The sequence below is a fragment of the Colletotrichum orchidophilum genome (assembly GCF_001831195.1).
Source record: "Colletotrichum orchidophilum strain IMI 309357 chromosome Unknown Scaffold_128.1, whole genome shotgun sequence".
In the NCBI taxonomy this organism is placed as follows: domain Eukaryota; kingdom Fungi; phylum Ascomycota; class Sordariomycetes; order Glomerellales; family Glomerellaceae; genus Colletotrichum; species Colletotrichum orchidophilum.
In genome coordinates, this window is record NW_019173084.1 from 117,265 (window position 1) to 129,862 (window position 12,598).

Here is a 12,598-nt window from a genome sequence, read left to right on the forward strand (position 1 = left end):
GATACCTACATTGTAACTGCTGGCTGGCGAAGGCCCCCGAGATTGAGAAAGAATTTGAAAGGCGCTTCGATCTGAGCAGCACACATACATTTAGCCACTCAAAAGCCTGGAGTTTGAAACCTAAGAATCAGCTTCTGTTCGAAATGTTGATATCTATGCTGTTTCTTTACGCAACATGAAAATACATACAAAGACGGATTCTTTCATCCATCATAGAAATTATGTCACTATCTGTATCAATACAAGGGCCTGAACTTGCCTAGATGTCTCGACATACCCTTTCGGCCACTAGAATAATCACAACATCACAACGAAGAAGTCATGTTGTGAGTAGGATTCAAGAGCGAAGACCGACTTTGAGCATCCTAAGGATCAAAGCCATCCCGTAACTATCACATTTATCCGAGTCTTCTCTCGATCCAAGTCAGCTGAAACGGACATTTTTGAACACAAGATCACCTTACTTAATCAAGGCCCTGCGAGAAGTGATCAGTTTCCCCTCTTCAATCGGTTTCATTACGTCCACAAGAATACGCTCACGAAAGATGCCGCCTGGTGCCTTCTACGCCGTGATGCCAAAAAGAGCCTGAAACACATGCCTTTTCGTTTAATAGAAGTTGCCTACTCAAATGAATCTATGCTGGCAATTGGAAATTCCGCAAGGAATCACAATATGCAATTCCATTGTCAGAACCAAACATACTAATCACGGACCGAAATCGAGAAACCTCTAGCCATCCTATCCGTGCGAAACACGCGAACAGCTTTACCAAAAGGTCTGCAGAATTGTAAACCTAGGTTCGTTCGAAGGTATGAAGCTGCTGTATGAGGACGAGGACTACGAGCAATAATGGCTGCGTTTCAAAATAGGAGTTGAGAGGACGATGGAACGAGTCAGGCTCCCTGTCGGTATTGGTGCTGGGCACACTTCATCGTCGACTCAAGAACCACGAACCTTCATCCGCACAAGATTGATAGAAAGAAATGATTAATTTTACAGTAGAAATCGCACAGTTTGTAGGGGGAAAAATGGCATATGAACTCACAACGTCCATCCTCGTCTTCAAAGGCGCCACCAACTCAGGACGACACCCAGCAGCGCCTCATCGAGACGCAATCCCTTCTAGCACAGAAAACAGCTCACCTGCCCCGTGAGGTGGATTTGCCAAGAGTCAAAATCGTATTCAGCGACATTACACCCCAGGCAACATCCAATAACATCCCCAAGACACCCAGTCAGAATGTGCGGGACTACCGGCCGGGGTAGCATCGATGACCCAGCCAACAGCCGACACTAGCTCCGTTGGGCAGCTCCTCAAGTTCGCGCGGGCTTGGCGATCATGATAAGCTTAAATGCTCCTGCCGCATGCTCTCCATCCCCCGAGAGACTGAACGACGTTTGTGGGCTCTAAAGTAACGGGCTTCCTTTTTCTGTTTATTCATCGTATTGCGTGCCACGACGGCGAAAGCCGTTGGCGTAGTGAGATGCCTGTTTGGGGTGACGGGTCCTGCCGCCCTCCAGGCTGATCCTCCACATCCCGCAGTCGATGGGCGGGAGGCCGTATGTGCTTCGCTGCTTCTTAGGTCCATGGCGAGTGTATTTAAAGGGGCTTCTCTCTGGGCTTTTAGCCAACGAGATCTCTTGCTCCCTTCTTTGCACCTGCACCATCCATCTACGGACGCCGCCCAATAACAGGACAATCTGAACGATGCATCTCCACGCGGCTCTCGCGATCCTCGCGGCCTCCAGGGTTGCCCTGGCTGCGCCTGCTACGGACGAGATCCAGATTGACCCTGCGCTCCGTCTGATCAAGACGTCTGAAGCTGACGTCGGTACTTGGGTCACGGAAGAGCAGAAGATTGAGGAGTATGTCAACAAGCACATTGGCTTCATTGACATCACCGACATTGCTGTAGGTCTCAGCTGTTTACCGTTGATTCTTGGGTGAGGCTAAACCATCAAAGGACGAAGAGGTCTTGGCGGTCCTGTCCACCCCGCCGGAGGAGGTCCTTGAGGCGAGAGTGACATATCCTACCACTCTGTCCCACGTCACCGAGGCGAACTCGCTCATTGCGTCGGTCTCCAACACCAACCCTCAGACGTGGCTCAAGACTTTGACCGAGTGAGTCGTGCATTAATACTACGGAGTTCTACGAATCCACCTCTGATAATCTCTAGCTTCTACAACCGCTACTACCGTTCCACCTACGGTACTCAGGCCGCCACCTGGTTGTTCAACCAGGTCAAGACTATTGCGGCGGCCAACTCGGCCATCACTGTCACGCAATTCACTCACTCCTTCAGCCAGCCTTCCATCATTGTCAAGATTCCCGGAACCAGCTCCGACCTGGGTATGCCGAACCATCCATTCCCAGCCCTCTTCTCCAAGTGCTAATTGCTTCCGTCAGTCATTGTCGGTGCCCACTTCGACTCCACCGGAGGATCCTCCACCGCCCGCGGACCCGGTGCCGACGACAACGGGTCCGGTGTCGTCGTCATCCTCGAGGCCCTCCGCGTTCTCGCCAACGCCGGCTTCAAGCCCAAGAACACTCTAGAGTTCCACTTCTACGCCGGCGAGGAGGGCGGCCTTCTCGGCTCCCAAGCTGTCTTTGCCAACTACAAGTCCGCTAGAAAGACGGTGCTTGGCTTCGTTAACCAGGACATGGCTGGCTATTCTCCCTCGGGCAAGATCTCGGTCTACAACGACTACGGTACACTTAAAATCCATCGCATGAACGGAAGTGGCAGCATCGCTAACCTCTGACAGTTGATTCCGCCCTTACCAGCTACGTCCGCCTCATTGGAACTCAGTACACCGGCAGCACGCCCACCAGCGACACCTGCGGATACGGGTGCTCTGACCACGCCAGCGCTCGCTCCAACGGTTTCCGTGAGTTGTCTCCCATCTTTTGGACAAATTGTGACTTGACATCTAACGTGCTTCTACAGCTGCTGCCTATGTCTGTGATGAGCCCATTGATACCTCCACCCCCTACATCCACAGCCCCAACGACGTAAGGTCTCGCTCCTGTTTTATTTGAGTAACGGGTTACTGACTTGGCATACAACAGAGCTACAACACCATCCAGTGGTCTGCTGTCCTTCGCCACTCCAAGTTCACCGTCGGTTTCTTGGTTGAGGCTTCTTACTTGTAATCCTTGTTAACATCCAAATAATCGGGATGAACTTCGTGTATATACGTCTCGACTGACATGCAAATACACCACATTCAAGAATCTATAAAGTTCCAGCCTTTTGAAACTAGGGCAAAGCTAAAACTATGTTTCCTTCGTGAACCCTATAGTCTCCGCGCAAAACTGCCCTACTGGGAAGAGTTTCCCGAGGAGATCCAACCAAGCTAGTACCCCAACCCATCTCCGTCCATCGGACGTGGAGACAGATGCAGACTTTCTGAAAGCGATTCTAGACCGACTCGACGCAGGGCGAACATGTACTAAGCTTAGGGCGTGGGACCCCACTTTCTGCCACGTCTAGGGGACACAAGGGTCGCAAGGCGTGATCGGCATGTGTGAATGACTCTTACTAGAAGCCGTCTTCGGCAGGCCTCCCGGGCTGACGGCCTAGCATCCCGAGATACGACTGTAGAGGAGGAAATTTGATCACTCCCTCGTCTTAATTTTCTCTCGGGCACAGGTACTCATCACTCAAGCTATTATATGTACAGTTTCCATGTCACAATGGGCGCTTCAGAGGAACAAGATCGAGTGGCCGTGACCAACTCCCCCGATGCGCCCGGCGCCATCGAGCTGAGTGCAATGCATAGTCCTACCACGAGCTCCCGCCATCGCGACCCCGAATCCAGCCCGCTAGCATGGCTCTGTGTTTTAGGGTCTTTCATGTTTCTATATCCATCATACGGTGAGCGTTCCGGACAACAGTCTAGTGTCTCTGATTCTGGGCTCATGGTTTACGATAGGATTCATGCAATCTGTTGGAACGGTCCAGTCATACCTTCAGCTACACCAGCTGAGTGAGTACTCTACCCGAGATCTAGGTTGGATCAGCGGCATCTTCACCTCGCTTTCATTGTTCCTCGGAATACAGGCCGGGCCGTTGATGGACGCCTATGGAACGAAGTTTCTGGCCCCCATTTCTGTAGCACTCTATGTCCCTGTATTCTTCATCATGGGCGAATGCACACAATATTGGCACTTCATTCTCTGCCTGGGAGTGCTGGGTGGTATCGGCGGCGCTCTCACCTCGACCGTTGCGGTGGCAGCCATTGGGAAGCTCTTTAATCGTCGCAAGGGACTTGCCATGGGTGTCGCACTATCCGGATCCTCGTTTGGAGGTGTCACCATCTCGATGATGCTTCGATCTATACTACCTAGACTGGGTTGGCAGTGGTCCATGAGGATCATGGGCTTCCTAGTCCTCGGTATCCTAGTAGTGGGTGTCGCATGCTTTCTTCCGTACCCCCGCTTATCCACCCCCGTTTCTGGAGCACCCGTAGGGAGAGTAGGGGCTATGCTCAACTTCTCGGCCTTTCGATCCCCACCATTTGGCTTCATGGCCGGGGGCCTCTTTATGCTAGAGTTTGTTCTCTTTGGCATAACCGGTCTACTCCCTACTTTTGCCATTGCCGCTGGCTTCCCTTCCAACATTGGATTCTCCCTCGTAGCCATCCTGAATGGCACCTCATGCTTTGGTCGCATCATGACCGGCGTAATCGGTGATAGGCTGGGACACCTCAATATCCTTCTGATAATGATAGGAATAACCATCGTGTTTACTGGGGTTGTTTTCGTGCCCTTTGGAACCAAGCATATCGGCGCCTTGTACGCGTTTACCGCTCTTTGGGGCTATGGATCTGGATCCTTTCTTTCAAGCACACCAGGTAAGAGCTTACGGTGTTTTCCTCATACAAGCGAATACCATGGCTAATAAGACTTAGTCTGTTTAGGAAAGACTTGCGAGCCAAAGGATTACGGGAGATATCTTGGTAAGCAATGACTTTCCGCCGGACCGCCTCTGCAACCTACTTTACCAACTAACAATTCAACTTTAAGGCACGATGTACTTTGTGGTCAGTTTCTCACTGCTGGTAACTGTACCCATCGGTGGGCAGATGCTTGAGAGTATGGGTGGGACAGCGCTCTCGGGGTTTTATCTCGCCATTCTCTTTCTGGGTGGCGTTTGTTACTTTGCTGCTCGCTCCCTTCTTCTAGGCGGATGGCTCACCTTTAGAGCTAGGATCTAGAGGTGATTGATATAGCGCAGCTGTGATTTCGAGACAAGCTTGCTGGCCTCAACTTTGGATATTTGACGGCTATGGGTATGAGAACTTGATGAGTTGATAACTGAGGCGCTTGTCTGATAGACGTGGCTTGTTTCTACTACAGGTTGATTTGCCGACGGGGAAAATTAAAATGAGTTGGAGTGGAGAAGGGAAAACTGCATATGACTGCGAATGACAATTATTATCTGATGAGACAATGACTTAATACTAGTATCCCGTAGAAAATCGGGTATGGCTTAGGCATAAGTAAGTCTGTCGTCCACATTGACAAGATTGAAAACATTGCTAGGCGAAGGGGTAGGGGTGTTAAGCTAGAACATGCGTGACGACGTAGCACAACCTATTGCAGTCATAGACAAGCCGACCCGCATCTTTGGATTGAGGATCGGAATGACAACCGGAGAATCAGCGATCCTCTCGACAATTCCTTACTTTTGCGGAACGGTAACGGAAGAAGATCTCCACTTTTGAGGCTCCAACTACCCTTCGGGGATATTGATGCACGCCGTCCGGTGCGGGGGTGTGCTATCACTCCGAATCATCAGCTTATCAACCCCGAGATAGTCACATGTGCCGCTCTCAGCGCCAGGCGAAGTTTAAAATACTGGCTATTGCCTCAAACAATCCACCTTGAAGTCTGATTATCGTCGCTTGCTTCTGCTACGGGCTACTTGCTATTCAAATCCATTCTCATCATCCAGCTTGCTGCTTGCCTATCCAACCTGGATTAACTATGGGGGACAATGATATGACGCGGAAACCGCATCCGCTGGATCCTCTGCAGCCAGCAGAAATCAGCCAGGTGAGTTGACTGAGAACCAGGCCAATTATCTGGCATAGAATTCTTTGAAGCAGACTGGATGATTGCATCCTGTTCATGTTGTAACACAATGTAGGCCGCTGAAATTGTCCGAGGATCGAACCAGAATCAAGAGATATTCTTTCGAGCCATCTCTCTCGCTGAGCCGCCAAAGACAGAACTGGTGAGGTTCCTTGAGAGCGAGCATACCGGTAGCAAAGACGCCGTCTATCCAGTAAGACAGGCTAGAGTCCAGGCTTACATCACCCAAATTCTGCATGAAATGGTCGTCAACTTGACCACGGCGACGGTCGCGTCTACCACTCCTCTTCCTGGTCGTCATTCTTTCATCGACACCGACTTCATGACCCAAGTTGCTGCGGCTTGTTTGGCAGATAAAAAGGTTCAACGCGAGATCAGTGCCCTCAAACTGCCAGAGGGTGCAACTGTTGTCGTTGAGCCTTGGGCATATGCCACGGATGGTATGAAGGATATGAAAGACCGCTGGACTATGGTGAGACCACTACTCTGCCTCTGATACTTGGTGGCCTAATGACTCTAGGCCTGGTTTTACATGCGACTCTCTGACAACCCCGACGCAAACTACTATGCGTACCCGTTGGACATATGTGCCGAGGTGTCCAACTCCCTAGAGATCATCAGAATCTATCGATTGCCTTCTGGAGAGCACGATCATCTCAGTGATGAGGGCAAGGAATTTGATTACCGAAAAGTCCATACCACCAGCGAGTATCATCCCGATTTTGTTCAAGAGCGCAGAACAACTACGAAACCGTATCAAGTCTCCCAGCCCGAGGGTCCGTCGTTTCGCATCGACGAAAACCATATTTCATGGGAAAAGTGGACAATGAGAGTCGGATTCAACTATAGGGAGGGCATGACCCTTCATGATATCCGTTTCGACGGCCGAAGCTTATTTCATCGACTGTCTCTGGCCGAGATGTTTGTGCCTTACGGTGATCCCCGATGCCCCTATCCTCGAAAAGCCGCCTTCGATTTGGGGAATGACGGCGCTGGTATCAACGCCAATAACCTTAAGCTGGGGTGCGATTGTCTTGGGCACATCAAGTATTTTGACGGCTGGCTCAGTACCTCATCGGGGGAACCTTTGAAGATGCCAAACGTCATTTGCTGCCATGAGATTGATGATGGGATTCTGTGGAAACATACAAACTTTCGGACTGGGAATGCTGTCGTCACGAGATCGAGAGTTCTCGTGCTGCAAACTATCATCACGGTCAGCAACTACGAGTACATCTTCCTTTTCTACTTTCAACAGGACGGTTCCGTCTTCTATGAAGTCCGCGCCACGGGTATCATGTCGACAGCGCCCATTGACCTCGACACCAAGGTTCCATGGGGCACCATTGTCGCTCCTGGGGTTTTGGCACCTTACCATCAACACATTTTCTGCTTGAGGATTGACGCTGCCGTCGACGGGTCTCGAAACTCCTTGGTTGTCGAAGAGTCTCACCCAGTTCCGTCCACCGGAGACTCTGACACATATAACCCCTTTGGCGTTGGGTACACCACCAAATCAAAAGTAATTGATAGAGAAGTCGGCTTAGATTTAGATTTCAACACCAACCGAACTTTCAAGATCGTCAACGAGAATGTCATCAACTCAACAACGGGAACCGCGGTCGGTTTCAAGCTACTACCTCATTATAGTCAGCTTCTTCTGGCGCAGCCAAACTCTTGGCATGGTAAGCGTGCAAGATATACATCTCACGCTGTTTGGGTGACGCGGCACCACGATGAGGAGCTTTTTCCAGCGGGAAAGTTCACCATGCAGTCAACCGGAGACGATGGCATTGAGTCCTGGATTCAACAGCGCGAAAATAACGAATCTTCTTCAGTGCGCAACGAAGACATTGTAATCTGGCACACGTTTGGGTCGACGCACAACCCGCGTATCGAGGATTGGCCGGTGATGCCGTGCGAGAAAATGATGATTGGACTAAAACCAGTCAATTTCTTCCAGGGTAACCCTGCTCTTGACGTACAAATTTCGACGCAGGAGAAGAACCGTAGTGTGCTGGTGCACGGTGGCAGTACGGAAGATTAGATTTGGACAGATTGAAATGTGACTGCCGCCTAGAGCAACGCTTATAAAAAAATACCATCTCGGAAGGGAAACTGCAGCCTTCATCAACCTAGAGATTGGTCTTGCCACGTTTCATGGACCTTTCGGGGTTAACCAGTCGCGGCGCGCCGAGTCGGATTCCATGTAATTTCGAACTTCTTTACGAATACTTTGCAAAGAGTGGTCTGACTGTACGACAATCTTATATTTATTTTTTCTATACGTCCTCGTATCTCGCGTTAGGATTTGGTCGATGTCCCGACAGCGTTGATGTCCCGACCACGCTGTCCATGTGAGCAAGTTCGGAAGTGGACACAAAACTCAAAGATAGGCAACAATGTGATTACCAACTCACTCGGCAAACTAGCGCATAGAGGTAAGTTTGAACCTACCAAGTTGCTCAGGAATGCACTGATCAACACCTAGCGGCGTCACTGCTAACATGCCATCAGGTGCTATTTGCGACTCGGAATTTCATTCTTGGCAGGGGTTACGTATGACAAAGGGTGCAAGCGCTCCCAAGGGGAAATTGACACACAAACCCCTTAATCCTGAAGGCTTGGAAAAGGCTTGGAGCTACAAGCATCCTGATTACTGATTTTTTCCATTCCACACTCCATGAATTCGGCTTTCAAGTCACTTTGTATGGTTGATACAGTAGTACAAACTTTGGCCATCGAGACCGAACATATTCCAGGGACACGCGCTTACAGTTCAGTAAGATCACCAAACAGCCAGACACATGTTTATGATGCGCTCAGACCATTTACTTCCGAGGAAGAGTCCTACAAAGTATCGCCGTACCTTCTATGTCCCTTCAACTACTCGAACCAATCCCGAACTTGCTGCTACGCCTCACTGGTTTCTCTGAATCCAAGTGCCCCTTATCAGACTCCTTATCCGTCATAACCGAATTCGAATCATTGTACGAAACACGAACCTTAGTCAATCCTTAGCGTTTTCAAATCACAGAATCGTTCTTTGTCTTGTTTCTTACATTTGTCGTTTTGATGATGCCGTTGTAGGTCATAATCTCCTCTTCGCTCCCGTCTGGCGAGTGACCTCTGATTTCGGTGTGGGTGCTCCGCATGTCCTTCAACGGGAATCCGTTGCTGACAGTGCTCCTGTTCAGTCGACCGGTTCCCGCGCCGTTCCCGGTGCCGGTACCGTGGTGAGCATATTGGCTGCTGTTGTACCCCGCGTTGTCGGCACTGCTCTTGTTCGAAAAAATCCCCGGCATCCATTTGCGGAAAAGGGGTCGTAAAGCTGGGACGCAGGCGGCGATGATGGAGAGGTTGACTTCGATTGCGCTGTACGTGTCGCCTATGCCGTCTCGGGGGTCGTAGCCCGGGGATATGTTGTAGAACTTCTTGCGGAGTTCGTGGACACGCAGGATCGCCACAATGATGGACCTTTCTCAAAGTCAGCATCAGGTGTTTTGTAGGCCATGGCCTTTTAGGCCCATAAAAGGCTCTCATGTGCTATGACTTACACTCCGCCTGCCAGAAATACCACTATTAATCCAATCTTGGCGGCCATGCGCATCTTCAACCCGAGAAAGATCCAAAACGGGATGGCGAGAACGAAGAAATCGGTAACGATGGTGATAATGGCGCTGATGATGTAGAACAGCGGCCCGTCTATTTCTCTGTGCTTGGGAATGGTCGAATCCCAAAAGGCATTGATGGGCAGGGTCTGGAACAATACGACCAGGAAAATGGCCACCATCGTTGCCAGATTGATGGTATTGAGGCCGTAGATGGCCCATCGCACACCACGCTTGTGCCCACCCAGGCGCAGCAAGAAGACCAGAATCGATGATTTTACCAGCGCGAGGATGGGATTGTAGAGAACTTGCATGATCCAGTTCCAGAAAAGCATGGGGGCGGGGTCCCAGTCTTTGGGCAACGCCGAGGTAGGAAAGCCAGCGTAGTAGTACTTGAAGAACATGTATGTCGGACCAAGTAAAGCCATTGAAAAGAACTACCAAGTTGATTTTAGCCGGTGGGGCGACATCAGAGGTTGCCATCGGCACTCTGCCGGTGAAGGTCTTACCATAGCTCCGGTCATGAACCAGTCATCTGATGAATTGGTCAGATGAAAATTCGAGGAGAAAGGCTAAGGTTGGACTACTTACCAAGTCCAATTTGTTTTGATGTCCATTTGCTGTACATTCTCAAGGCGTACGTCAAGAATGCAGTCAAGGTGAACAAGAACAGAATCGCCATGATCACCTTTTGCAAAGGCGTTGAAGGTAAGTCCTCGACATTAGCCCATCGAGCCTGAACGGCCCGCTGAGCGACGAGTTCCATGCTCGGCACTCGTCACAAATTCGAAGAAGGAGTGAAATGAAGCTGCACCGATGGGAAGAAGGGTAAAGTTCAAACCGCCAAAGTCTGCCAAAGTCTTGGCACCAAAGTTATTCTCGAAATCCTGGAGGCAGAAGAGCGAGCCGGGGCAGAGGTCGAACAAAAGAATCGGGGGTCAGGTGGCGGAATGGGCCCGTGGGAAAGTTTGCGAGATATATACAAGGTGTCGGGGTCTCGAGTTTTCTGCTTGGAAGCTCAAAGAACCATACCTCGTATCTGCTCCTTTGATGAGGGGAACATTCACCAGTTCGAAATCGATCTCTGCAACACCGGGTCAGTGTTCTTCAGCATATTTACTTGCCATTTCATCCGGAGTAGGAGAGAGCCATGCAGCTAGTTCTGATCTTACGCTGAACACTTGCAGGGAAACAAGTTGACACCCATCTAGGTCTACCGTCTAGAAGGACATTTTGTTCTTGAGGAAGAGGAAGTAATCAGAATTCGATCCTGTCTAGTGCTTCACAAACCGTGAAAGACCTGCATCCTCTACGACCCCGTTTCATGGTAAGGCTGGGGTTGAGACGGACTAGTCTCACAAGTTCCCGGCTAGTGATTTCCACGAATGGTGAGAGAACAGGGCAGGAGGAAGCTTGGGGGTTGCCGCAGTAAACTTTGTGAAGTTCTTCAAATCTCCGTCGGTTGAGTAGCATCGTTGCATCCCTGTACGGAGGACACAAGCCGCGAGCGAGCTGATTCGGGGTCGTTCCTCCGCTAGCAGGAGATATTGAGGTTTTGTGCTCGCCGGTCTACCACTTACCAAGCAATGGATGTTTCGTCAGAGGCAAGCGCTCTGCGTGCCCGAGGCTTGGCTTAGGGAAGAAAGTTGGAAAATCAGACTTGTGAGTGGTTGATGCTGCGATGGCGTACGAGACGATGCCGGGGACCTGTCAAGGATGGCGAGTTCTCGAACACTGCAGGCCATCAGCTATTGGGTCCCTGCACTTGTCTTTTGCCTGTAGACAAGGGTTGCTACGAGCTATTTCAGATAACTTGAAAGCTTAATAACGCCAATCCAGACAGAACCCGACTTCTTCGCGTTGTTCGGGCTACCTATACGCCATGCAAGCGAGATTGTTCGGTGCTATTTACGAGATCCCGTCGGGTAGAAATCAAGTCACAGTGAGTGAGAGGTGGTGAAATTGAAAAACAGAACGTAGAGTCACATCACAGAGTATTTGCGAAAAAGCAAATAAGCCTCGTATAACAAGCTGCAAAGGATTATCAGTTGCGATATTAAAACGTCGCTTACATCCCCCTTCAGAGGAGAAAACCCCTCCTTGCAAGACAACGTCGTCTTCTGTTTTGTTCATTACCATGGCGAAGGCAATCGACCCTGGCCCAGTATATATCTGGGCTAAGTGCTGTTGTCAACCGACCGTGGTCTGGCCCAACACATCAAATATCACATTTCTGCAAAAGCCCACTGGATAGAGGGCTGCTGTAAGGTCTTGAGGCGGCAAGCGGATTGGTTCGCTTCGCACGGCAGTAGAATCTGAATAAGGCGCCATCGTGGTGTCCGCAACATGGGGCTGGTGAATGAGATACAGGATTATAGTTCATTTTTGTTACGCGGCCTGCTGTAAATACGACGTTCCCCTCTTCTTCATCGCTTTGCCCTAGGAAGTTTTTCAAGGAACAACTTCAGGCCACCACCGTTAGATGAGTAAGGTGGAGCTGGAATACTCGCTGAGCACTAGCGGATTAGTGCGAATGAATCCTAGAACATCAGCGACTCGGATTGAGTCCTGGGGCCCTTGGCGACGAGTAGTGATTTCTGATTGCAACCGCGGCAGGGTTCAGGAAGAACAAAGTTTGCGGTGCCGCGTTAGCGCAGTACGAATTTGCAGGCAATCATGCGGAGAGGTAACCCCCCTAAGAAGGCAAATATCCCCTCATGAACTCGCTCTTTTACTCGGCACACTGTACATAGATGCTGTCTTCCTGTGGCATCTGTACATTCCATGGGTTGCAATGAGGAACTCGTTTGGGGTCATGAAAAAAGTCGTACGATTCTCCATGACTCGTCTCGCCATCGAGGCTGGAAATGTCTTTGATGGATGTG

General features: G+C 50.3%; 4 protein-coding genes across 4 annotated transcripts; 3 read left to right on the plus strand and 1 right to left on the minus strand.

Moving 5' to 3' along the window:
- Positions 1 to 1,709: 1,709 nt before the first annotated feature.
- CORC01_11606 (peptidase family M28) lies at positions 1,710 to 3,156 on the plus strand (the record flags this gene model as incomplete). The annotated part of the gene is made up of 7 exons (XM_022623229.1): positions 1,710 to 1,913; positions 1,966 to 2,123; positions 2,180 to 2,352; positions 2,410 to 2,712; positions 2,769 to 2,891; positions 2,951 to 3,015; positions 3,073 to 3,156. The coding sequence occupies 7 exons, from the start codon at positions 1,710 to 1,712 to the stop codon at positions 3,154 to 3,156; spliced, it is 1,110 nt and encodes a 369-aa protein (XP_022470284.1).
- A 543-nt stretch (positions 3,157 to 3,699) lies between these two features.
- CORC01_11607 (major facilitator superfamily transporter) lies at positions 3,700 to 5,222 on the plus strand (the record flags this gene model as incomplete). The annotated part of the gene is made up of 4 exons (XM_022623230.1): positions 3,700 to 3,880; positions 3,939 to 4,859; positions 4,917 to 4,964; positions 5,032 to 5,222. 4 exons carry the CDS (start codon positions 3,700 to 3,702, stop codon positions 5,220 to 5,222), a joined length of 1,341 nt encoding a protein of 446 aa, XP_022470285.1.
- Positions 5,223 to 5,994: 772 nt separating this feature from the next.
- CORC01_11608 (copper amine oxidase) lies at positions 5,995 to 8,149 on the plus strand (the record flags this gene model as incomplete). The annotated part of the gene is made up of 3 exons (XM_022623231.1): positions 5,995 to 6,063; positions 6,158 to 6,574; positions 6,623 to 8,149. 3 exons carry the CDS (start codon positions 5,995 to 5,997, stop codon positions 8,147 to 8,149), a joined length of 2,013 nt encoding a protein of 670 aa, XP_022470286.1.
- Positions 8,150 to 9,128: 979 nt separating this feature from the next.
- On the minus strand, positions 9,129 to 10,479 carry CORC01_11609 (uncharacterized protein; the record flags this gene model as incomplete). The annotated part of the gene is made up of 4 exons (XM_022623232.1): positions 9,129 to 9,579; positions 9,660 to 10,150; positions 10,223 to 10,248; positions 10,305 to 10,479. 4 exons carry the CDS (start codon positions 10,477 to 10,479, stop codon positions 9,129 to 9,131), a joined length of 1,143 nt encoding a protein of 380 aa, XP_022470287.1.
- Positions 10,480 to 12,598: the final 2,119 nt, after the last annotated feature.